General features: G+C 46.6%; 1 protein-coding gene across 2 annotated transcripts in view; it reads right to left on the bottom strand.

The window, feature by feature from the left end:
• The window catches only part of LETMD1 (LETM1 domain containing 1), a 74,600-nt gene that overhangs the window by 13,639 nt on the left and 32,987 nt on the right, over nt 1–27,974 (bottom strand). For both annotated transcript variants that reach the window (XM_078688850.1, XM_078688851.1), the window contains exons 4-8: nt 26,861–26,943; nt 20,692–20,878; nt 19,854–19,955; nt 18,471–18,623; nt 17,148–17,244 (exon numbers count right to left, since the gene is read on the bottom strand). In XM_078688850.1, the coding sequence (XP_078544976.1) occupies nt 17,148–17,244; nt 18,471–18,623; nt 19,854–19,955; nt 20,692–20,878; nt 26,861–26,943 (622 nt within the window). The remainder of the gene's footprint in view (nt 1–17,147; nt 17,245–18,470; nt 18,624–19,853; nt 19,956–20,691; nt 20,879–26,860; nt 26,944–27,974) is intronic.

The raw sequence follows: 27,974 nt of genomic DNA, 5'->3' as shown, positions 1-27,974 counted from the left end.
GGGTTGATTGTGTGTGGGGTTGATTGTGTGTGGGGTTGATTGTGTGTGGGGTTGATTGTGTGTGGGGTTGATTGTGTGTGGGGTTGATTGTGTGTGGGGTTGATTGTGTGTGGGGTTGATTGTGTGTGGGGTTGATTGTGTGTGGGGTTGATTGTGTGTGGGGTTGGTTGTGTGTGGGGTTGATTGTGTGTGGGGTTGATTGTGTGTGGGGTTGGTTGTGTGTGGGGGTTGGTTGTGTGTGAGGTTGTGTGTGGGGTTGTGTGTGAGGTTGAGTGTGGGGGTGAGGGGGGTGGGGCATGTGTGTGTGGGGGGTGTGGGGGTAGGGGTGTGTGGTTGATTTGTGTGTGGGGGTTGTGTGTGAAGTTGTGTGTGTGTGGAGTTGTGTGTGTGGGGGGTTGTGTGTGGGGTTGTGGGGTTGTGTGGGTGTGGGGTTGTGTGGGTGTGGGGTTGTGTGGGTGTGGGGTTGTGTGGGTGTGGGGTTGTGTGGGTGTGGGGTTGTGTGGTGGTGTGGGGTTGTGTGGGTGTGTGGGTGTGTGTGGGGGGGTGTGGGGGGTGTGTGGGTGTGTTGGGGGTGGGGGTGTGTGGGTGGGTTGTGTGTGTGGGTGGGTTGTGTGTGTGTGGGGTTGTGTGTGGGGTTGTGTGTGTGGGGTTGTGTGTGTGGGGTTGTGTGTGTGGGGTTGTGTGTGTGGGGGGTTGTGTGTGTGGGGGGGTTGTGTGTGTGGGGGGGTTGTGTGTGTGTGGGGGGTTGTGTGTGTGTGTGGGGGTTGTGTGTGTGGGGGGTTGTGTGTGTGGGGGGTTGTGTGTGTGGGGGGGGGTTGTGTGTGTGTGGGGGGTTGTGTGTGTGGGATTGTGTGTGGACTTGTGTGGGATTGTGTGTGGACTTGTGTGGGATTGTGTGTGGAGTTGTGTGGGATTGTGTGTGGGGGTGGAGGTGTGGGGTGATTGTGGGTGGGGTTGTGTGTGTGTGTATGTGGGTGTGGGTGGGGGTGGTGGTGGGGGTGGGGCTGGTGGTGTGTGTGGGTGTATTGGTGGTGGTGTGTGTGGGGGGGGTTGTGTGTGTGTGGGGGGGGTTGTGTGTGTGTGTGTGTGTGTGGGGGGGTTGTGTGTGTGTGGGGGGTTGTGTGTGTGTGTGTGGGGTTGTGTGCGTGTGTGTGGGGTTGTGTGCGTGATTGTGTGCGTGTGTGGGGTTGTGTGTGCGTGGGGTTGTGTGTGCGTGTGTGTGCCCCTAAATCTTTTGGGGTTGCTGACATATATACCCAACTGCAGCAAATTTGCACTGCAGAAAGCTTCCATCCACTTCTGTATCCGAAATAATAGGCAAACTGAAGGGTTTATTATATGAAAAGCATGTATTTTTATAACCAATTATAAAACGACATTATAACCCTTTTTGAACACCTCTTTTGGAAGACGTCATGTGATAGTGATATCTTAGCAAGGTCTTTACACACAGCATGATGCACAGCCCTGTAAAACAGAATTACCAAAGTAAATGCAGAATAACTAAACACAGTTCGGCAGGGACATATTAATACGTTTCGCCACAAAATAAGATCGACAATTATGTATTAAATGAAAGCGAACATTGCTGGATGAAATGTAGATAAGTAGTGCTAGATGGGATTATACCCTCCAACCATGATATTGAAGAGCAGTTTTAAAACATGTAGGGGTCTGCAATAGAACATACTGCGCAACATCGTCATCGTTTTTTGTGACGACTGCCCTCAACAAATATGAATCGGTAATGCAGCTACTAGGAATGGCGAAGACATAACGACCACCAGAAATGGGGCAAAAACACTCATCTGCGCACGTGACAACACTGTCAATAGTGCTGAAGAAGCTTAAATTGTCACCTCGGTGTGAACGAAGAGAGCATTGTAAGTGTTTGTGGAGTCGTCGGTAAAAATATGTCTGTGAACTGCGTTTAACCTCTCTCCAATTGTTTGGGAAAGTCTGTGGTGCAGCCATTCTCCAATGCATGGCTTGGTTCCTCAGCTCGAGGCCACAGAAGATTGCTGCGGGCTGTACTTGTGACTTCCTTGCTAATTGAAATCCTCACATGAGACAATGAACAGCAATGTCCTTTTGCCTCAGACATGCCAGATATCTGAAAGGCAGCTTTCAATTACTATCTGTGCCTGTTACCTCAGCGCTCGCTGAAGGCCTCCGGGCACAAAGATAAATATTGAAGCCACTAGACCACACACCCTCGAGCATTGTGTCAACATCGTGAAATAATGTGGCATTATTTAGCACCAGCGGACACTGCTGCAAAAATATTCCGAGTCCAACCACTGTGTTAAAAATAGTGACAGTTGTATCCACAGTCTCTGCGCAGAAAGCGAGGCGAGGTGTATGAAGCACAGGGCTAACGGTTTGTTAAGAATGCGCAGGGCTCGGTGATTTGTGGGATAAACTATGCAATTATATTCTCTTTACTGCCAGGGCGAAATCTCATTGACTATAGAACAAGCTCAGGGAATCCGAGCCGCGACCCAATGTGTTTCTCATTTGCAAATTCGGCAATTTTTCTATGAAAGCTGTTGCACTTCGTCTGATCTGTTCTCAAAATACGGAAGTGCTTGAAGCACGACCACCTGTAATAACAGATTACTGTTCCCCCAAATATTACCGCGCACCTTCAGTGGGGAGGCGAAAGCTTCTCTAAGAAAGGTTTTTGTTATTTCTCCTTACAGAAAGAAATGATCTCGAAGTAGAGCTGTATTTTCAGCAACCTTCCTGCTCCCAAAATGCAACTGGCATCAAAGTTTAATGAAAGCCTGTTTGCGGTCACTGGATTCGGTCCAATAAACAAGCTCTTGCATTTCGCGGAGGGGTGCGGGGGAGCGGCTTCCTTTGAAGTCTGATGACGAGGCTCAGACAAATGGTAATGGTGTGTGATGAGGGTGGCGATGTGCACGCGCATAGCTCACATGAACTGTACGCGATCCGCAAGCTAGGTAGACTTTTCTTTTCCGCTTACTATAATCTCGCCTATTTATCCCTGCAGGATGTAATAGGCGATACCTAAAAAGTTGGCTGTTTGTGAAATCATCAGGGTAAGAGAGCAGGCAGTAACCCCCTCCCCGCACCTTTTCCTACTCCGCCTAAAGCTGCTAATGCAATGCACAAAGGGAAATGTGTCCTAAAAGGACACCTTCTCCATTGCGAATCAGTTACCACTTCCTTTCATCTGTCGGCGACTGATCAGTGGTTTGATACAGGTCACTGCAATCCCTTTCACTCCTATAGCTAAATGCAATTTGGAGTGGAAAACCATTTTGCATATGCAAACAGTGTGATTTTTGCGAATTTTAGGATTTGCAACTTTAAAAGGCTTTGTATATCTATCTAGCTCTAAAAGTTTACCTGCTTTTTTAATATAACATTTGTTTAATTCGAAGGAATGCTCTTTCTGATTTTACAGTTAGTTACAAATTAATCTTAGATATTCCACAACTTGGGTACCCGTCCATTAGATGTCTGCTAATGGAAGGGTATATATTAAATTGAAGTCACCAAAACCTATTGGTTCACCCATCATTCTTTCACTCCCTTATGTTAGTTTTAGAGAGTTTCTCTTGATTTGCGTATAGGGTAGAGGAAACAACCCGTGTTATGGTATTACTCTCTATTTTTCTCACAGTCATCGCATATTATCCTTTCTTTTTTATCCCAATTACATTTAGCTCTTCGAAGAATAGCTTTTTATGCATTGCAAATATTACTCTGTATACCTTTTGTTTGGCCGAATTTTGAAACTGGGTCAAATATAAGTTGATTCATTAGCCTTTTTGCATCCATTTCGCGGGGAAGTCGTATTTTGTTCGGCGTTCTCTGCACCTTTCTCGTTTTTTTTCTGGACGAAAGTGAAAGCCTACCGTGCTTGTTTACAGTAGCCTTGCTCCTCAAATGCTGTTGCTGTGTTGCCATCTCTGAACTCAGCTTGAAAACACTCAACTTGCTAGCTGCAATGCTACATCCGCTATGCTTTGCCTCTAGACACGTTGATCCCTCGCAGACTGTGCTGACTCTGCGCCTCCTGATTCTGAAACTGACCAACGCAGTCTCTTCTCTCTGTCTTATGATGTCTGCCCTGCCATTTACTTCGGACCCTCACACACCCTCACACTCTCTCACCCTCACACTCTCTCGCCCTCACACACCCTCTCACCCTCACTCACCCTCACACCCCTTCACATCCCCTCACCCTCCCTCACACACCCCCACCCTCACTCACCCACCCTCTCACCCTCACACACCCTTTCACCCTCACACACCCTTTCACCCTCACACACCCTCTCTCCCCACCCTCACAACCCCTCACCCATCCTCACCCTCACACAAACGCACACCCCTCACCCCCCTCACCGTCACACCCCCCTCACCCTCACACACCCTCACCCTCACACCCCCTCACCCTCTCCCCGTCACCCTCTCCCCCTCACATCCTCACCCCCCTCACCCTCGCACCCCCACACCCTCACACACCCTCACAAACCCTCACACACCCCGTCACCCTCCCTCACCCTCACATCCCCTCACCCTCACAATCCCTCAACCTCACCCCCTCACACCCCCTCACCCTCACATCCCCTCACACACCCCCACCCTCACAACCCTCACCCCCCTCACCCTCATCCCCTCACCCTCCCTCACACCCCCACACCCTCACACCCCCTTACCCTCACACCCCCTCACACTCCCTCTCACCCACCCTCACAACCCCTCACCCTCACACAACCTCACCCCCTCACCCTCACACCCCCTCGCCCTCACACCCACTCGCCCTCACACCCACTCGCCCTCTCCCCCCTCACATCCTCACCCCCCCCCACCCTCGCACCCCCACACCCCTGCATCTTCACCCTCACACACCCTTTCACCCTCACACACCCTCTTTCCCACCCTCACAACCCCTCACCCACCCTCACACAAACTCACACCCTCACCCCCCTCACCGTCACACCCCCCTCACCCTCACACCCCCTCACCCTCTCCCCGTCACCCTCTCCCCCCTCACATCCTCACCCCCCTCACCCTCGCACCCCCACACCCCCGCATCTTCACCCTCACACACCCTCTCACCCTCACACCCCCTCACCCTCACATCCTCACACACCCTCACAAACCCTCACACACCCTCACACACCCCGTCACCCTCCCTCACCCTCACATCCCCTCACCCTCACAATCCCTCAACCTCACACCCTCACCCTCACATCCCTTCACCCTCCCTCACACCCCCCCACCCTCACAACCCTCACAGCCCCTCACCCTCACATCCCCTCACCCTCCCTCACACCCTCACACTCCCTCACCCTCTCACACCCTCTCACCCACCCTCACCCTCACAACCCCTCACCCTCACACAACCTCACCCCGACACCCCCTCACCCCGTCACCCTCTCCCCCTCACATCCTCACCCCCCCTCACCCTCGCACCCCCACACCCCTGCATCTTCACCCTCACACCCCCTCTCACCCTCACACCCCCTCACCCTCACACCCCCACACCCCCACACACCCTCACACACCCCCTCACCCTCACACGCCCTCACATCCCCTCACCCTCACAATCCCTCAACCTCACACCCTCACACCCCCTCACCCTCACACCCCCTCACATCCCCTCACCCTCACATCCCCTCACCCACCCTCACACCCCCACCCTCACACCCCCTCACCCTCACATCCCCTCACCCTCCCTCACACCCTCTTACCCTCACACCCCCTCACCCTCACACCCCCTCACCCTCACCCACCCTCACACCCTCTCACCCACCCTCACAACCCCTCACCCTCACACAACCTCACCCCCTCACACCCCCTCACATCCTAACCCCCCTCACCCTCGCACCCCCACACCCCCTCACATCCTAACCCCCCTCACCCTCGCACCCCCACACCCCCGCATCTTCACCCTCACACCCTCTCACCCTCACACCCCCTCACCCTCACAAACCCTCACACACCCTCACCCTCACACGCCCTCACAGCCCCTCACCCTCACAATCCCTCAACCTCACACCCTCACACCCCCTCACCCTCACGCCCCCTCACCCTCACATACCCTCACCCTCACATCCCCTCACCCTCCCTCACACACCCCCACCCTCTCACCCTCACACCCCCTCACATCGCCTCACCCTCCCTCACACCCCCACACCCTCACACCCCCTTACCCTCACACCCCCTCACCCTCACACCCCCTCACCCTCACACCCCCTCACCCACCCTCTCACCCACCCTCACCCTCACAACCCCTCACACAACCTCACCCTCACACCCCCTCACCCTCACCCGTGCATCTTCACCCTCACACACCCTCTCACCCTCACACCCCCTCACCCACCCTCACAACCCCTCACCCTCACACAACCTCACCCCCTCACACCCCCTCACATCCTAACCCCCCTCACCCTCGCACCCCCACACCCCCGCATCTTCACCCTCACACCCTCTCACCCTCACACCCCCTCACCCTCACACACCCTCACCCTCACACGCCCTCACAGCCCCTCACCCTCACAATCCCTCAACCTCACACCCCCTCACCCTCACGCCCCCTCACCCTCACATACCCTCACCCTCACATCCCCTCACCCTCCCTCACACACCCCCACCCTCACACCCCCTCACCCTCACACCCCCTCACCCCCTCACATCGCCTCACCCTCCCTCACACCCCCACACCCTCACACCCCCTCACCCTCACACCCCCTCACCCTCACACCCCCTCACCCACCCTCTCACCCACCCTCACCCTCACCCTCACAACCCCTCACACAACCTCACCCTCACACCCCCTCACACCCACCCTCACACCCCCTCACCCTCACTCACACCCCCACATCCTCACACCCCCTTACCCTCACACACCCTCACCCTCACACTCCCTCACCCTCTCACACCCTCTCACCCACCCTCACCCTCACAACCCCTCACCCTCACACAACCTCACCCCCTCACCCTCACACCCCCTCACCCTCACACACCCTCTCCCCGTCACCCCCTCCCCCCTCACATCCTCACCCCCCCACCCTCGCACCCCCACACCCCTGCATCTTCACCCTCACACACCCTTTCACCCTCACACACCCTCTCTCCCACCCTCACAACCCCTCACCCACCCTCACCCTCACACAAACTCACACCCTCACCCTCACCCCCCCTCACCCTCACCGTCACACCCCCCTCACCCTCACACCCCCTCACCCTCTCCCCGTCACCCTCTCCCCCCTCACATCCTCACCCCCCTCACCCTCGCACCCCCACACCCCCACATCTTTACCCTCACACACCCTCTCACCCTCACACCCCCTCACCCTCACACACCCTCACAAACCCTCACACACCCCGTCACCCTCCCTCACCCTCACATCCCCTCACAATCCCTCAACCTCACACCCTCACACCCCCTCACCCTCACACCCCCTCACCCTCACATCCCCTAACCCTCCCTCACACACCCCCACCCTCACAACCCTCACACCCCCTCACCCTCACATCCCCTCACCCTCCCTCACACCCCCACACCCTCACACCCCCTTACCCCCACACCCCCTCACCCTCACACTCCCTCACCCTCACCCTCTCACACCCTCACCCACCCTCACCCTCACAACCCCTCACCCTCACACAACCTCACCCCCTCACCCTCACACCCCCTCACCCTCTCCCCGTCACCCTCTCCCCCTCACATCCTCACCCCCCCTCACCCTCGCACCCCCACACCCGTGCATCTTCACCCTCACACACCCTCTCACCCTCACACCCCCTGACCCTCACACCCCCACACCCTCACACACCCCCTCACCCTCACCCTCACCCTCACACCCCCTCACCCACCCTCACAACCCCTCACCCTCACACAACCTCACCCCCACACCCCCTCACCCCGTCACCCTCACATCCTCACCCCCCTCACCCTCGCACCCCCACACCCCTGCATCTTCACCCTCACACCCCCTCACCCTCACACCCCCACACCCTCACACACCCCCTCACATGCCCTCACATCCCCTCACCCTCACAATCCCTCAACCTCACCCCCTCACCCTCACACCCCCTCACATCCCCTCACCCTCACATCCCCTCACCCTCCCTCACACCCCCCCTCACACCCCCTCACATCCCCTCACCCTCCCTCACACCCCCTTACCCTCACACCCCCTTACCCTCACACCCCCTCACCCTCACACCCCCTCACCCTCACACCCCCTCACCCTCACATCCCCTCACCCTCCCTCACACCCCCACCCCCTTACCCTCACACCCCCTCACCCTCACACCCCCTCACCCTCCCCACCCTCTCACACCCTCTCACCCACCCTCACCCTCACAACCCCTCACCCTCACACAACCTCCCCCCCTCACCCTCACACCCCCTCACCCTCTCCACCCTCACATCCTAACCCCCCCTCACCCTCGCACCCCCACATCTTCACCCTCACACCCTCTCACCCTCACACCCCCTCACCCTCACACCCCCACACCCTCACACCCCCACACCCCCACACCCTCACACCCCCACACACCCTCACACGCCCTCACAGCCCCTCACCCTCACAATCCCTCAACCTCACACCCTCACGCCCCCTCACCCTCACATCCCCTCACCCTCATATCCCCTCACCCTCACATCCCCTCACCCTCACATCCCCTCACCCTCCCTCACACACCCCCACCCTCACACACCCCCACCCTCACACCCCCTCACCCTCACATCCCCTCACCCTCCCTCACACACCCCCACCCTCACACCCCCTCACCCTCACACCCCCTCACCCTCACATCGCCTCACCCTCCCTCACACCCCCACACCCCCTTACCCTCACACCCCCTCACCCTCACACCCCCTCACCCACCCTCACACCCTCTCACCCACCCTCACCCTCACAACCCCTCACACAACCTCACCCCCTCACCCTCACCCCCCACCCTCACACCCCCTCACCCTCACTCACCCTCACCCTCACACCCCCACCCCCGTCACACACCCCTCACTCTCACACCCCTCACTCACACATCCTCACACCCCCTCACCATCACCCTCTCCCCTCACACCCTCTCACCCACCCTCACAACCCCTCATCCTCACACATCCTCACCCTCACACACCCTCTCACCCTCACACCCCCTCTCACCCTCACAAACCCTCTCACCCTCAAACACCCCCTCACCCTCAAACACCCACACCCACACCCTCCCTCACATCTCCTCACCCTCTCACACCCCCTCATCCTCCCTCACGCTCTCACACCCCCACAACCTCACACCCCCACACCTCACCCTCACACCCCCTCACCCTCACACCCCCTCACCCTCACACCCCCTCACTCACCCTCACCCTCACACACACTCACCCCCCTGACCCACACCCTCACCCCCACCCTCACACCCCATCACCCTCACACCCCTCACCCACACTCACCAGCATAGCATAACAAAACATAGCATAACAAACAAAGCATAGGATAGCAAAACAAAACATAGCATAACAAAACGACACATAGCAAAACACAACAAAGAATAGCATAACAAAACACAACAAAACATTGCATAGCATAACAAAAAAAGCATAACACAACAAAGCATAGCAAAACAAAACAGCATAGTAGAACAAAACATAGCATAACAAAACACAACAAAACATAGCATAACAAAACATAGCAAAACACAACAAAACATAGCATAGCATAACAAAACACAACAAAACATAGCATACATAACAAAACAGCATTGTAAAGCATAGCAAAACATAGCATAACAAAACACAACATAGCATAGCATAACAAAACAAAACAAAGCTTAGCGTAACAAAACAGCATACCAAAGCATAGCAAAACAAAGCATAGCATAATAAAATACAACAAAGCATAACAAAACAAAGCATAGTATAACAAAACATAGCAAAGCATAGCATAGCAAAACACAACAAAGCATAGCACAACAAAACACAACAAAACATAGCTTAACAAAACAAAGCATAGGATAGCAAAACTAAACATAGCATAACAAAGCATAGGATAGCATAACAAAACATAGCAAAACACAACAAAACATAGCATAGCTTAACAAAACACAACAAAACATAGCATAGCAAAACATAATAGCATAGCAAAACATAGCATACCAAACACAACAAAACATAGCATAGCATAACAAAACATAGCATAGCATAGCATAACAAAACACAGCATAGCATAACAAAACACAGCATAGCATAATAAAACACAGCATAGCATAACAAAACAAATCAAAGCATAGGATAGCAAAACATAGCATAGCATAACGAAACAAAACATAGGATAGTAAAACAAAACATGCATAGCATACAGCATCACTCCGCACCACCACAGCATCACTCAGGGGCAACACAACATCACTATGTGCTACCACAGCATCACTGAACGCCACAGCATCACTCGTTCGCCATCACAACGTCACTCATTCGCCATCACAACATCACTCATTCGCCATCACAACATCACTCAGCGCCACCACAGCATCAATCTGTGCAACTATTCAACAACACCTGGTTCAAATATGTTCTCTTAATGTTTCAAGCTTTATTACAAATGTAACAAAAAGATGTTAATATTTCACTTCTGTTCTTGGATTTTCGTCACAATAAAATAAACTGAACATGATCTTCACAAAAGTTATCTACAAAAGTTCAAGCTATTGCCATTTTAAATTACAATACCTTTTATTTGAGTATTAATTATTGGAAAAAAAAGAAAAGCCATTGTTATTTGTAATATCAATACATGTAAGTCATGTAAATACAACACATATTGCATTACAAATGCTATAGGTGTCACATTTGCGAAAGTTAAACCTATTGGCATTGTAAATGACAGAGCTATTAATTTCGCTATTTTCAAAAACAAAACATAAATAAAAAATGTGTCATTTACAATACCAATAGCTCAAACTTTCCTAATGCGAGACCTATTGCATTGCAAATGCTTGTTTGTTTTGAAAGCAGCACCATCCCCTTAAGGAACACATGCTGCTTTAAAAAAATAAAAATCCTGTTTGGGAATGGAAACACAAGAATTGTTTTCTGCTGCTCCTTGAGATCACCAACCCCTGTGTTTGTAACAAACAATGGGGGTAAAGTCAGATATAGTCACCTGCCTAATAAATATTCATTAGGCAGGTCGTTCTTGGATAGACCCAGATCAGTCAGGAATCATAGAAAACACAAGCAAACCTTCGGAAATATAAAACCAGTACTCCATTTGATTGACAAATCACACTAGCGGATTATACAAAGATTATTAGACATATCGGTTTAAAGAAACAAGATCTTCACAGATGGCAATCTCTTTAAATCCTGGATGAGTAGAAAAGCTGTCCTATAAATGAATATTCTCCCACGGTTACTGTGTATGTTTCAAGCAGTGTTGGTGTTAACTCCTAGACCAGAAATGTTGAGCATCCAATCAGCTTGTGATGCATTTGCATTGAAGAGGGAAAAGAAATAGGTTCCAAGAAAGCTAACACAGCGGGGACTAGAGCTACTGAACACTATTATACTGTCAAAAGAGTAGAATTTGAGTGGTCCTTATGTGCCGCAGAGAAACAAGGCCCCACGCATACTAAAAGGCAAATCGACTTAGGACCTCGCGTCGCTTCCTAAACAACACAAACCAATTATAGCATATGTATCTGAAGTAACACTCATTCATTGACAGCCGTGACAAATTATCGAAAAACCCAACATGCATGTCTCCCTTCAACCAAATACATTGAAACCTGGATTTTAGCATAGCACTACTTCATGATATAGAAGGCAGGATACTGTCATATGTTGAGGCCCGATTTAATCAAGGACAGTTCAAAAGGTGTGAATCTTTTAGGAGGGACTATATAGTTGAGGAAGAGGAAAGGCTTCCCTAAATACAACTGGGTAGGAAAGTTTTCCCAATTGATAAACAGGCAGGACAGAGGTCTCACGACATTTGAGCATCTGTCCACAATTCAGGAATCTTGTAAGGGCCTTAACCTTAATATATTAGCTATAATTATTACTGTGTAAGGTATTCCAAATTGGCGGATTATGATCATATGGAAAAGGTTTTAGGAAGAGTAATTACTCTAGAACAATGGGAAAAATTGTGGGGGCACTTGCCAAAAACCATATATAGTGTGTAGAATCAGGAAACTCAGTATAAAATAATGTGTGAGTGGTATATCACACCTAACAAATTTTTCAAATGTATTTTGGTACTGGTGATTGTGTTAGAGGGAATGCAGGGTAAAGAAGGGTGAAATACATATATGGTGGCCACATCCACTATTATTAACATATTGGAATGAAGTGAATAGTCCAATCTAAAAATCTTTAGGATATCCGATACCAAATGAACTCTATAACAATAATGGGCATACGCCTGACAACAATGAGAGGCGTGTCAAGAAGTGATTAGACACTCAGATTATACATGCTGTTGGCAAGTAAGAAACAGCAACAAATTGGACAAGGGTATATTCTCCCTCTATAAATAGTTGGTTGAAGAGAATATGAACAATCACAATGATGGAAATGCCAGCACACAATCTGAGAAACTAATATAACAGACTAAGCAGCATATGGAAATTGGTACAACAAGGTAACCCTAACTTGGCAAGTGAAATAATAATATATCGGGACCCATACTAAGCATCAGAATTGCAGAGACACGGTGTGCAAACGTAGATGTCTTGAATAGAGTTGTACCAAGTAACATTAGGCAAACTGAGATGCACGCATAACAAGATGTAATAAGCTTTTTCATCTCAATCTTTTCTGTTGAATTGGGCGAACGGGGAGGGAAGATGTTGGTTTTTACCAGCTATAAAAAGAAGCTGTCTAAAGTCAATGGGATAACTCTGAAGCGTTATGTTTCTGGATGCTAAATTAATGTTACTGTTAAAATCAATAAGTCTTGAAAAAAAGATACCCTTGAAGAAAACGATGACAAGCGAAACGTGGCAGTATGTGGGGTCCTGTAGTATTAAAGAGCCAATCCTCTACACATAGAAATCATGCACTTATATGCCACTTTCTCCAAAGCTTCAACTTCTTGGTACCTATGTACAAACTAGAGAAGGCAAACATTCCAGACTTCATATGTAATATCAAACTTTTTTTGGACTCCAAGGACTAATGCAAGTCAAATGGAGTCCAGATTTATGAACAGTTAAAACTTGAAACTTATGCTCCCTATGATGTACATAGTTTTCAAAGGAAAATGCTCCATGTGTATTTTACAACTTTTCCTGTAGAAGAGAAAGCAACTCCTACATCTTGTTACTCCCGGCAGAATATCATGTCAATGGTTAAATAACATTAGAAGAGCAGACTGAATTAGGGGTACATTAGTAAAGCATGTAACATGTTGCCCTGCCAGGAGGGTATCTAAGAGTGTTTAAGTCCATCTCACCTCCTACTCCTCAAACTACCTGTCAACTTCACCACACGCTAAGACTCGATTTAAACATTAAAGTAACTGTAACTACTCCCTCCCGTCGGTGCGCCTCAAGGGACTATTCAAAGCTTGTATATTTTATTCAAGTAAAGAGGGCAGCTGGTGGAGGTGTCTAGAGGTGGATCCTGTCTACCTCACGTTTCATGGAGTGACGCTTATAGCATCATCATCATCTGAAGGGCAAAATCTTTGAATTGCTACTAGAGTGCGAACAGGGTAAAGAGCTATTAGTTAAAAACAACTTTCTTCACCCAAATACAGAAAATACACTATAGAACATAGGCTCATCTAATTTTTTTAATTACTTGAGAGACTATCAGAGATTGAAGGGGAACACGTTAAGGTTATAGCATCTGGCGGCGATGGTAGAGATTGCTATAATACTCTTTCTGCTACTAAAGCAGAATTACAGAAGTTGATCACACAAAAAGCATCAGGGGAGTATAAAGCAACCAGGGTCAACCGCTACGAGACAGGGGAACATGGAGGTAGAGCCCTTGCTCTCCGTTTAAGACAAGAGAGGTCTAAAAATACTATCTCAAAGATTGTGGATAATGACAATGAATACACAGAAACCAGTGATATATTACATGTCTTCAGAGGTTTCTATCAAAAGCTTTATGATGAGGAGAATAAAGATAGAGTACAACATGATATTATTGAAGACCAATGCCCACTCCTAGATATGGTATCACAAGAAGAACTAGATAAAGACATCACTCAATCAGAGGTTATAGCTGCTTTACATGAGTTGGCCTCGGGGAAGGCAGCAGGACCCGATGGCATTCCTTTAGAGGTCTATAAGAGTATAGAATCTGAAATTATCATCCTACTTGTAGATCTCTTTAATGGGATAGTTTGCTCAGGTCAAATCCCAGACTCCTGGAAAGAGGCGAATATTATCATTTTCCATAAAAAAGGGAAACCTACCGAAAATCCTGGGTCTTATAGACCTATCTCACTGATCAACTCTGATACCAAGCTCTATGCGAAGATATAGGCTAGGAGGTTGGGCAGGGTCATGGGTGGTCTTGTTTCTCCCTGGCAGCATGGGTTTGTTCCGGGACGTGGCACGACAGATCATACCAACAGAGCTATAGCCCTATTTGATGCCCATGCTGCTACGGGAGGGGAGATGGCCATGATCCTGCTCGATGCAGAAAAGGCATTTGACCGGGTGGTCTGGAGTTATTTGTGGGATATTTTAGCCGGTAGAGGGTTCGGTCAGAAAATCATTAAGGCACTAAAGGCGATGTATCTAGACCCAGTCGCCAGTGTGACCGTTATGGGGGAGAAATCGACCTTGTTTCCTATAAAGAGGGGAACCCGTCAGGGATGCCCGTGTTCTCCGATCCTTTTTTCCCTATATATTGATCCGCTAATACAGGCTATACTAGGAAGCCCAAGGCTAAGACCGGTAATGTTTAATGGGTACAAGCATAAAGTCCTAGCTTATGCGGACGATATGGCGGTGTTTTCTTCGGTGCCACAGCAGGCAATGGAGGTTTTGTCCGATTTAACGAAAAAGTTTGGCGCTAGGTCAGGATATTTATTAAATGAATCCAAGACCCAGATTATTTGTACGAAAAAGATCGTGAATGCTGATTCCAGATTTGTAGAAGCAGCAGTCTCTATTTGGGGGTAACGATTAATGCGTCAGTCGAGAAAATCATTGAGGAAAATTATATCCCACTTATTAAATCGATTAAATCCGAGTTAAAAAGGTGGGATGGGCTACATCTGTCCCTGATCGGGAGGGTAAACGCAGTCAAAATGACAATGTTTCCTAAGGTCCTGTATCTATTTAGAGCCATTCCTTTATTCCTGGAGGAGAAAATTATTACAAATCTGGAGTCAATCTTCATTAAGTTTATATGGCAATTTGGGAAGATAAGACGATCCACCAACCTGCTGTCTCTCCCCAAAGATAGGGGAGGCTTGGCTCTCCCTAATTTGAGGATCTATCATTGGACGTGTCTGCTGACACAAATGTCAGTGCTTTTTCAGTCTGAGTCTAATGGTAACGACCCAAGGGCAGGAGTAGAATGTCCTCCTTCCATATTTAAACTACTGTTAGGCAGAAAGGCCCAGGGGTTATTGGTATGTGAAACAAACTGCAAATTTTTCAAGAAGACAAGATTTAAGATTGTAGATGGCGTTTGGAGAGTTTGGACGGCTTGCAGAAAACACTGCAATATTCCAAAAAATAACTCATACCTACATATTTATAAGTCCAGCCTTTTTTCAGCAATCGAAGCCGACAGAACTCTTAAAATATGGAGAGAGTTGGGCATTAAAACTCTGGGGCAATTGATGGACGGAGAGGGAGTAGTAAGTTTTGATCTTTTACAAAGTAGATATGGTATTCCAGATTCTCATTGGTTTGTTTATACACAAATAATGCGTCTAATGAAGGCTCAGAGACCTAAACTGCTACCTCCAGACGTCAGCCCCTTAATGGAGGTGCTTACCAGAGGGTGCAGCAAAATTAACATTATATATAATCTTCTAATATCAGAGATCAAAGATGATGTTGATAAGACTGAGGTAGCCTGGGCAAGAAAATTAGGAAATCCAGATGTAGATGTTGATAAGGCCCTATTATTGAATAAGAAGATTTTCAGAGCTACAAACTTAAAGGACCAGCACTACAAGACAGTGTTTAATCTTTATTACACACCGGCAAAACTTTTCTCTTGGGGGTTCAGGGCGGATGATACATGCCCAAGATGTGGGAATAGGCAAGCAGACCTGCTTCACATGTTTCATAATTGTAATCTTCTAACACCAGTAAAAAAAGAGATTGAAAAATTTGGGGGGGGGGGGGGGCTGCTAGGGCATAAGATTGACCTATCCCCTACCCTAATGATTCTGGGCACGGACTCTGAAATTAAACTCGGGAAAGAGGAGGAAGCTTTGATCTTTATATCTGTGGCCGTGCTTAGGCTTTTGATCTCTGCTGGCTGGAAGGATAGTGTGGCCCCCTCTTTCCAAATGGGGCTCACTAGACTGCTTGGAATTCATAATATTGAGTCCGCACTCTATGAACTTAAAGGAATAAGAACTCGGGACTTTGGAAGGAGACTTTGGGCCCCAGTCACAGATTGGAGGAAATCAAAAATATAAAAAGTTGAAATGTGAAAATGTCTTTTAGAGTCTGTTATTAGCTTTTGATCAATCGTTGAAGATTGATTATGAAATAGCAACAGGTTGTAATCATAATGAAATTGTTTTTAGCCGCATTGGATAACTTGAGCTTATATTTATTGCCACATAATTTATTCATTGTATTGTCTAGTCGTGATTTGTCTGCTAGTGTCCTTTTGTAAGAATTGCTGCTTTTACCTCCGTATTCTTTTTTTTTGTTTTTTTTAATGAACAACGATTCTTTTTTATCAACTGTAACTGCACTTATATTCCCAATAAAAATAATTAAAACATTTTTTTTTTAAAAAGAACATAGGCTCATCATTACTTTTTTAATTGATCTGTTCTTGGAATTCAGATTTTGAAGAATACTCATGTTCCCTTGACTTTTTGGCTAAATTACTGCAACGATGGGAGCCTCTATAAGCCTTTTCCCTTGATCTTAACCACAGTAAGCCAATCTAAGATTATTCTTCTCCAAATAATACTATTACAGATAAGCAATTTTACCTTTAAGTTTGTTGGAGAGTTTCAGCCACTGACTCAACCAAGTTCTGCATTCTGCTGAGCTCATTTCCACTGAGTTCAGTCCACGGACATAACAAGCCTGAGGAGTACATTAAACAAGCAAGTAAGATCATATAATGAACCATATTTGTTTAACCGCAGTAAACAGATCGCTTTTTCATCCCCATCTGTGACCACAAGTGACCAGTACTTATGAATTGAAAGCAATTTAACATGTGTTGAGCCTGTACTTTTCAAAAGCATTGGTTGTTTTGATATGGTCAATGGTAAGGGACTCCCTGGAAATTGTGTTTCGGAAGATGCCCAGTGAAACATAGGCCGCCAATCAAAACATCGCATTCATCTTAAACACTGCAGATCCTCAGCATTGCCATTGTTACAGTGCGAGTCACTGGGTGAGTAACAGCATTAATGGCGAGGGAGAAGCATTCATCGTCGGCCCTGCTGTATTAGCTAGCAGCACTGTGAATGCTCTGACCGTTAGGATCATGTGTGTAAGGGTGGTGGAGGTAAACCAATACATCTACATCACTTAGGTGGAGTGATAAAGAACACAAAACGGCCTGTAAAAGTCTCTCTCAACAATCTTCCTACCAGTGTCCTTGCATCGGTTTAACTTTTTATATTATGTTCATATGCCAAATCCTACAGTTGGCAGCTTTCTGGAAAAGAGCTTCTAAAAACATAAGTCACATCCTCTGGCCCATAGAAGGGAACGGTTCTGACAAAACTAGAAGGACGCAGAGGAGACTCTTTAAAGAAATTAAAGCTATGGCAAGAAGAAAAGCAGGATCTTCTCACATGCAGCGTTTCCAATTTACACTTTAGAGCTGCCTTTATTATTTCAGGTCATATTAAATGTGTTTTTTTCGAAAGCAAACACTTTCTACTTCAAACCAAGGACTCTCAAAAAGCCTGTGAGTTACCCTTAAACTCTGCCTTTTCTCCAACACAGAGACTCAATACTCATTAATCATGGCAGGATGAGGATGTCAGACCATGATGTGGCACGCGTGCAAGCAAGGTCAACACACCTACCAGATACAACACAGTTGTTCCACCATCATCCAATAGTGAACTCATGTATGACGAAAGATACCGTCAGACTTCACAATGTATCAAATTGGAATGAACAGGTGGGCATGACATAAGACAATTAGCCACAAGACAATTTAATTTGTAGTACGAAAAACAATTGAAAAGCTACCCGCAAATTTTGCTGACAATGACGGTAATAAGCAATATGGTTTGAAAACACATCAGAATCCGTAAGATATTGAATAGGTTATTTAGACAAGCTCTTACAGTTCGTAATTCTTCTTCGGATAACTCCTTCACTCCTATTTTCAGCAGAGCCACATCCAGCTGGTGAAGTTCATAGGTATGACTACGAATCCGCCGTCTTAGAATGAAGCTCGGATAGCGAGGGGTAAGAAACATCACCCGGCTCAAAGCTTTCTAAACTTGCCAAACAAAAAGAGAGGAGTTGATTAGGACAATGAGAAAGGAAAAATCCCTTCACTCAACACTAGCCCACAGCTGTAAAGGATGATGCCTGCAAAACTGATCATCTCCTTAGGTAGTTTGATTTTAAAAAAAACATTTCCAAGAGAACAGTCACTATGGCTCCTAATGAGGAATCAATCCTGGAATATTAGCAGAAAAATATGTCCCATTAAATCTGACAGATCTAGTTATTTTTCAACCATGAAGCATTGATCCACACATGGGCATCTATGAAATGGTCCTACATGGCTCACTTCCTTCCTTACCAACTGCCATCAGTTCATTTAGATAAGATTATTAAGAAGTCAGAGTCTCGTCTTCAGCTGCAGAATACCCCAAAGATCCCCATTTGTCACGACAGTATATTCAACTCTACATGCTAGCCCTTGAAACGTTACTCACTGATAGCAACATTGAGATGCATCAATACTTTGAAGAAACACTCGCTATTCATAACATTGAGTGACACAAAATCTGCCTCTGGCCCATTTAGAACTTGATGCTTAGCTCCTCCCTAACGTTCAATGAAACTAATAGAGTTCCTTTACTTCACTAACAGCAAACTAGAAAACCCAGCCAGGAATTTCAGAATAAAAGAGACAGTCACCCACTAGTTGACATTCAAAGCAAAAACACCAGTATTCACTTTTGATACACACTACTCCATCTTTGAAATCATAGCTAAAAAACAAACAGCATGGTACTAGCTCTCCCTACAAAATGATATTCAGAATAAAGTTCTCTGAATGAAGGAAACCCTCTGCTCAGCAAGGTTTGCAACAATGATTAAAGTCATGCTGCAGCAGGTCTCATCATAGGGTTGTTGAAGAAGCGAGCCAGAGACTTCACTGGTCACCAAAAGTTCATACACAAACTTCTGACTTAGCAGCTCAAACAGCCAACTGTTCAAATATAGTCATATATAACAATTGTTAAACTCCTGAAGTATATTTGCAGTTTATAGTATCAAAGATAGCTCTACCTGACTAATCCTATTCTGGATCAATAATGTCATGTCTTACGGCTAAACCTAGCCCTTCCTTCACAAAAGAGAGATCCAACCTTGAGTACAAGCCTTCAATAGTTTGCTCATCTTTGATGTAAGCTACGATGCTCTTTTGCTACAGGGCCACAAGCGGATCACCTGTGGGAGGTTTCAGGCCACATTGAAGTAGCACTTACCATTTGCTGAGTCGTAAGATGTCTCATGCTAAGAGGAGATACTGTAAATGCTGGTGCCACTTCCAGGAGATGTGAAATCTCAGGATGAGAACCCTGCTGAAACTGAAAAGAGAAAGTTTCTTTATTCAAACTAAAAATATTTCCTTTTGTATACACTGGTGTAGCAGATAACATTGCTACAGCTCAAAATGGTGGCGGGCTTCAAGTATGTGGAGTCCCCAAAATGCCAGAGACGGCCCAAGTGACTACACACCCCCTTTGAAACTTTGCTAGAGTTGGAGACTCAACAACTTCCCCACGTACATCATAATTGCATAACATTCCAAATCCGATCACCAGCTTTACTACAGCTTTGCACCTTTAAACAGACAACATTACTATATACACGGGAAACTTTCTCCCGGTCTCCTTCACTAGGGGTGCTATGGAGCAGATTACCACCATTGAAGAATTATCCAAAGAAAAACTAGTGACAACTTAACACTGTTAAAGGTATGCCAAAAGAAGGCTACCAGAGGGGAAAATTACTCACACGAGGCTCATGCCAGTTTACATACTGATCTTCTATTAATGACACCCCACACATGAGCAATCCTTACCCCCTTCCATTTCAAGGCATTAGACTACACAAGCTGGTCATAGAAGTGAATGGCACACACTTGGAACCTCTAGCTCATCCATTAAGGAGTGCAACTACAGGAAATGGAAAGTGAAAATCTTACTCACCATGTCATTCCCCCGCTGCTAATAAACTGAGCGAGTGATTGTCATAATACAGTTATCTGTCCACTAAAAGCTCAGTAGTCTGATGAAATCCAAGTAAGGAAATGTGGAGTACCTTTGCCAATAGCTGCTGAAGTCGCTCTTGAACTGTCTTCTCTGTTGCACTGGGCAAGGCCTTCAACAAGCCATTCAAGATTTCTGGGTAAGCCTCTACCCGCATACCGTGGTACACCTTGAGGAATTCGGTACGCTGGTTGGGGTTCCAAAATTGCCGTATCAACATCTGCCGTGGAAAATAGTACCTTTAAAACAGAAACCAGAAAGGAGAGTCATGGGTCAGCCCATACTTTTTGGGTTTTGCTCCACTCTTCTTCAAAGCATGCATTTTCAGCACCGGCCTTAACAAAGGAAGAGCAAAGGGATCGATGTTTTTGGGCACAGCATCGATCCAGAGTTGGCCTTCCTTTTGCCAACAATGGTCATCTGATACTTGGGTAAAATTGGTGCACACCGCGTGAATGAAAAATAGACTCCCAGAATGCACAGGATTAAAAAATAAAGCTCCAAGTGTAGAAATGAGCTACTCCTAGTGATATGGATTTATTTCACAATTGCACCAAAAAACATGCTAAAAAGTATTTGATTTATCCCTACACCTGGGTTTACGAAAGTAGCTATTTAACAAAATTCAAGATCTAACGCCTGAGAGAAGACAAAAGCAGTCAAGCTTAACACAAAATAGTTTGCTATGTTTTTAAGTGTATGTAAAATCTCTGATATAATTAATAGTGCTGAATAAACAGACAAAGGCATAGAATTATTTATAATTGGAAACAAACTTTTCTGACACTCATGATCCACAAGTGACAGGATTGGAAGATTTTTTATTGAATGCTTTGACAAATGGCGATTCGTGCTGACGTTGAAATCATGGAATGACAAAAAAAAAATCCCAGCATGGCTGAAAGGTTATAGACCGAATAAAATCAGATAGCTTGTGGAATTTTTTATGGACTAAGGCATTAGGCTGGTTTGAGGAAAATGTAGAATGGTTAAAAAATCACTCTTAGTTCCACTGAAGCCATTTGGGGGGCTGTAGGTCATGTGAGACGTGTTCACACTTGCAGGCCGAAGACACCACATGCAGGGATGCTTAAATATCCATTTACTGGCTATTCCCACAATCCAATGCGGTGACGGATGTCATATGTCGGTTCTGATTGACGGCAGGTGCTGGTGCTTGCAGGAAGGTAAGTAAGGGCATGACTGCCACAAACTCCTCCAGAGTATTGGACTCAGTACAAGAGACTACCTTTTTAGGCCACAAGAGTGGGCAGTTTGAAACCCGATTCATAACTCATCCAAGTCTCACTTCCGAGAGCTACTTACTGAAATGCGAGGAGAGACTAATACCTACCAAGTTACTCGATCGAGATTTCCGAGAGAGACTGTGCTAACACAGTTTTGTTTTACATTGAACAATATTTCAAAGATGCTTATACTAAGCAAGTTTTTTAACTTTACTTACCTTTTAACATACAGTTGACAAACCATAGGATCATGGCAGATATAGTCCATACCGTGTACATTTCAGAGAGCATTTATGACAATTCTTAAACTATTATCAACATTGCCATTTTATCAATTTTGCAACATCAGTTAATTCTGTACCCAACACCTGAGCACATATCGGCTAAGATCGGAAATGTGTTCATCTGTAGAGGCAAGGGTTCCATGCACCTGTCTAGTTGAATCACCAAATCGGGAATGTGGTCAGAGTCGTCTTGTGTTTCTAGAAGGTATGTTTGGAGTGGTTGCCAAATGTCTCTCAGGCGTGAGGTAGGTGGTTGAGGTTGTGAATAAGTGTCGCTATTGATACTGCAAAATATCAAGCTAGCAGTCCATCGCTTCAGTGTGGGTGGGTGTTTACCGCCCCAGCATATTGCAATTTCACGTTTTGCTAACAACAGAGCTAATGCCACATATCTAGGCACTGCTTTTGGGACATTGTGAACAAACCCGAGCAATGCTTGTAATGGGTTAGGTGTGAGTGCCTGGTTTATCGTGCGTGATAATTCAATGTATACAGCTGTCCAAAAAATGGCTATTTTAGTGCAAGTGCAGGTTATCTTTAATAGCATGCTCAATATTTGAAATGCTTTCGCTGTGCGTTTTGCTGCAGATTGTAAAAGTGTGTTTGTATCTGCAGGTTTCACAGAATCTATCAGAGCAGGAGGAAGGCAGGACTGACGATAGGGGCAAAAGATAACTCTTGCAGGAGGTCACTTTTGTAATAGACCTTCGGGCTTCTTGTTATCACTCACAAGGCATATAATGAGCATAAGGGATCCCCTGACCAGGTAGATCCTGAGGTGGTAGACAGATTCTTAGATGCGCACCCCTTGCCATGCATAGAGGCAACTGATAAAGACACTCCAGACGTAAAAATTACCTCAACAGATGTGACGCAAGCAATACAAACCTTAGCCACGAACAAAGCCCCAGGTCTAGATGGCTTACCACTAGAATTCTACCCCACATTCTCCACCCTGTTAGCCCCACGACTGCAGGATATGTATAAAACAGCGCTGGAAGAGGGGCACTCCCACAATTCTTCTGAGAATCAATAATTGTCTCTTTCCTAAAACCAGAACGAGACCACCGCCACCTGGGATCATATTGACCCATTGCCCTGTTGTGCGCAGACTACAAAAACGTTGGCAAAATATTAGCAGAGTGTTGCGCTTCGATTCTTCCAGCACTAATGCACCCAGATCAATGAGGGTTTGTCCCTGGAAGAAGTACCTACCATAACGTCCGGCAGCTCTTCCATGTACAGGATCAGGTCCAGGGGCGATTCCCCCACACTGCGTGCCTGGTCCTGGAAAAGGCCTTCAATATGCTGTCATTGCCATACCTATTTGCTGTGCTCCGAGCATACACTAAACTGACATACACAAGGTCGACATCCAGGGTCAGGTTAGGCAGCACGTGTCATCCTCTTTCATAGTGTTGAGAGGCACAAGGCAGGGCTGCCCACTCTCCCTGCTGCTCTTCGCCCTGGCAATGGAACCACTGGCAGTCCGTCTCCGAGAGGAGGGCGAGTAGTGGGGATCCCGCTGGCAGGAACCACACATAGCATTTCAATGTATGCAGATGATCTGCTCCTCTACGTGCAGGACATTACCTCAGACCTCACTCCAATCTTTGCCACCTTGGCAGACTTTGAGACAGTAGCTGTCCTGAAAGTCAACTGGGCCAAGTCCACAATATATCCTCTATCTGCTGACCTCCCTCCACAAATGGTGTGCGTCGGAGGAATCTACCCCGCATGGAGTACACAGGCACCACAGTATTTAGGCATACACCTGTATCACTCCCCACAAGATGTCTACGAGAGTAACCACCTGAAAGTACTGACAGGCATTCGCTCCTCTGTTAGTTTCTGGAAAACCCTCCCCTTAACTCCTATCTGAAGAATAGCAGTAGCCAAAATGGTTGTTCTCCCACAACTGCTCTACCATTTTGCTAATCTCCCGAAAGTCCCTCCTCGATCCTTCTTTCAGGAACTAGACTCCCTCCCCTGCATCCTAACATGGGGTGAGGGTCGTAGACGGGTAGCCCTGGCCAAAATGCAGCTACCAGTGAACCAAGGTGGACTAGGAGCCCCTTCATTTGAGGAATACTTCCTAGCGGCACAACTACAGTGGATATCACGATGGACCGCAAAAAGCTTATTAGGAGAGATCCACACAATCACCGGTCCAATATGAGTCCCAGAAATCCGACGTATGTTGCTATCGGGATTCAAACCCGTGTCAGCCTATCCACTGCATGTGACAGTGACTCACACCTGCATGAAACGCATACACTGGATGTCACGGACAACCCCACTTTATTCCCCTCTTCTGCCATTAGTAGGTCTTCCCCGAGACCGTAAACACTACACTGCATGGGCCCTAAATACCTAGACGGACCACTCACTTAAGGGAGGCGGGATCTCTGTTCACAGACGGTCACCTGCTCCCCTTTGCAGAACTGACAGCCATTACTGGTCTTCCCAGAGGTCCGTTCCTCATGTTAAGGTGGTTGGTAGCGGATTGCTGCCAAACCTGGCATATATCTGATAGTGAACCAGCAACACACCCAGTCTTCCATGCTATCCTGCAAATGGGTCCAGGACATCACATAGTGACATGGATATACAAAGCAATCTGAGAACTCAATGCAGTAACACTCGCCCCCTGTGTGGAAAATGGGAGGTTGAGCTTCAGAGGCCACCGCATGACAAAGAATGGGAACAAGCGTTAGAGTATCCCAAAAAAGTATCCCGAAACCACAGATTTACAAACATACAGTATTTTATCTTACATCATGCATATTTGATGCCAGAAATTCTTCAACGATGCTACCCTAACACGCCATTCTCATGCCTGAGATGTCAAGAACCCAGTGCGCCCATTTTCCACATGTTTTGGAGCTACCCAGCTCTACATGCCTCCTGGAATATAATACACACCACACTGCATGAGGTAAAAGGGCTCATAGGCATCGCAATATGGGAAGCCAGCATATTAGGCATATTCAAGCATCGCAAACAAAAAGTCGAAATGAGGTTTGCGCCTCTGGCACTCCTATTGGCCAAACGGAGCATTGCCATGCACTGGAGAACCCTGGCGGGCCCCTTTTGGCCGCCTGGAAAGGAGCAGTCGCAAAATGGGAGGCATCGGAGGAAGATGCTCTATGATACGAGGAAGTTCGAGGCATCCGTAAATGCCGCATCTCCATGCAGTGGGCGACACACTTACACACCTTCACGCATACAACAGAACACACTGGGTCCCCTCGGTGATCACCAAATTCCCCACAAAGCCCCTCTGGAGGAGCTTAACCCAGGGCATAAACAAGCTAGCCACCTCAGCGAGCACAGCGTATAGGTCGGGAATGCAGGGCGGATATGAACTCCATAGCCCAACTTCACTGACACACGTCCCCTTTATGCCCTCTCAACGTAAACACAAACAAGAACTCTCGGTAATGCTTATCCACAACAAATACTATGCATCCTTCCCATACATAGTGTAGTCCCAGTTCAGTTTAATTACAGTTATTTTTTTCCCTGCATAATTGATTCTTACATTTTTCAATGCCAGGGATAGAGATCAGTCACAGCTGCAATATACAACCCGAAGCTGCATCCTCCACCTGGGAGTAGAATAAGGGCAGGACACCAAAGCAGAACATTAGACTGTACAAATGTCAACAGATAATATGGTAATGTATCCAACTGCATGTATAAGCTCTTCTGTAAACCTTAATTGATAATGATATTGTCCTTGGCATGTATATAATGAAAACCAAATAAAAAGAACTTCCCAAAAACAATTGCATGAGGGATAGTCCATCAAGTACATAGGGAACAGCTAAATATGCATGGGAGAGGGAGTAGAGAGAGAGAGACACCAAAAACATTAGCAGGATTTTAGTCCTCAATAATTCGGATCTAGGGCCAGATGTATCAAGATACACTTTTGCGATTCTCAAATAGCGATTTTTAAGGAATTGCTATTTTAGAATTGCAAAATGGTATGTATGTAGAAATTCGCTATTTTTTTGCGATTTCTTAAAATTCCTTAATTGCGATTAGCAAATTGCTAATCACTATTAAGGAATAATTTCCCATTCATTTCTATGGGCCAGGAGGCCCATAGGAATGAATGTGAAATTATTCTCAATTTGCGATTCGCAATTTGCTAATCGCAAATTGAGAATAATTTTAAGGGTGCAGGGGTGTCCAAAGGACACCCTGTTGAACCCCTGAAATAAGCATGGGTGCACATGTGGTGCACATACATGCCCTAAGGGCATGTATGTGCATCACATGGCTCTTTGAAAAATGCAAAAATAGGCATTTTTCAAGAAATTCGCAAATTACCACCAACTTGAAGTTGGTGGTAATTTGCGATTCCTTAGGGACAATTAGCACATTTTTTTTGCTTCATACATTGCATTTAAGGAATCACAAATTTTGAGATTCCTTAAATGCAATCGCAAAATAAGGAATCGCAAATTTGTGATTCCTTATTTTGCACTGAAATTTGCTACATACATACCATTTTGCTCAAATGAGATCGCAAACGCCGAAATTCTGCGAATTTCGGCGTTTGCGAACCCATTTGAGCTTCATACATCTGGCCCCTAATCCTTCTTCAATAAAAGTACACAACACATCATTTTGACCTCAAGGAGCAGTCTTTAAGAACAACCACACGGTCTCTACTTACATCAACACAAACACGAGGTAGTTGGCAAATGGTGGTAGCGAAAGCAGGATCACTGGGGCTGCCTTAATGACATCTCTGCGGAACTGAGAAAGGGTGCAGCAATTAATGTCAGGGCATCAGAGGTTTACTTAGAATACATGTACAATGCTGAGCGCTGTCCCATCTGAAGTAAGCCCTACCCTGCCCTAAAGCATTTTAACTGTGAAGATCTCAAACCCCCCACTGCCCACAACACTGGAAAACACCCTGCCCTGCTGCACTTGCAAGCAGGTCACTGGAGCATCATGGCGAGTTTCATGTCAGCAGAGTGCCAGTGTGCTGTCTCATGGTGACATGCTTCAAACTACAGGATTCCCAGAATAGATAAGTAATCATAGTAGGTTGCATCATTGTAAGACGTAACTTATGTTAATCGCCAGAATATTGACACGTATCAAAGGAGGGAGGTTGCTAATTTATACTTTCATCTTGATCTACTGATACCTGAAGATTCACAATGAAATAACCAAGCACCCATCTTTTCTTATCAGCACCAGTCTACTCGCCAGCTGCTGAGTTCCCAGACAAATAGGGCCTATCTTTGCGTCCTGGTCACTTATTAAAACATGCAAGTTCATAAACAGACCTCTTCTTTTTTTTCTTAAACACATTTTTATTGTTTTCTAACAATAATAAGCCGAGCGGTTCAGACCAAAGACCAAATTACAATCAGAAATAATATGTTTGTTGCACCTTTGCGTCAGCTCAATCATAGACAGTACTTGTCAATAATAATGGTTCGATACAACATATTGACAGGAATTCAACCTGTCTTTAACACAGTTGGTAAACTGTCCGACCCCTTGTCCCCCCTTACCTGCCCATTCCCTGCCTCATACCAAATTCAGGAACGCATTACAGTTTATCTCCCTCTCGATGTAGAGGGCCACAACTCATGCCATCTCAGAGGAGCATACAATCCAAGGCGTCTCGCATTCATACCCAATAAAGTTCAGGCTTCTCCTAGATCGTGGTCGTGATCGTGGAGAAGCGTGGCTCAGGGGTTAGAGGCAGCATACCCGGAAGCTGAGATCGGTCCTGGACCAGGGTTCAATTCCCTGCCTCGGCGGGTCTT

The sequence above is a fragment of the Lissotriton helveticus genome, chromosome 1_1 (genome assembly GCF_964261635.1).
Source record: "Lissotriton helveticus chromosome 1_1, aLisHel1.1, whole genome shotgun sequence".
NCBI classification, from domain to species: Eukaryota; Metazoa; Chordata; class Amphibia; order Caudata; family Salamandridae; genus Lissotriton; species Lissotriton helveticus.
The sequence above is the reverse complement of the archived record's forward strand: the minus strand, read 5'-3'. Positions and strand labels throughout refer to the sequence as shown.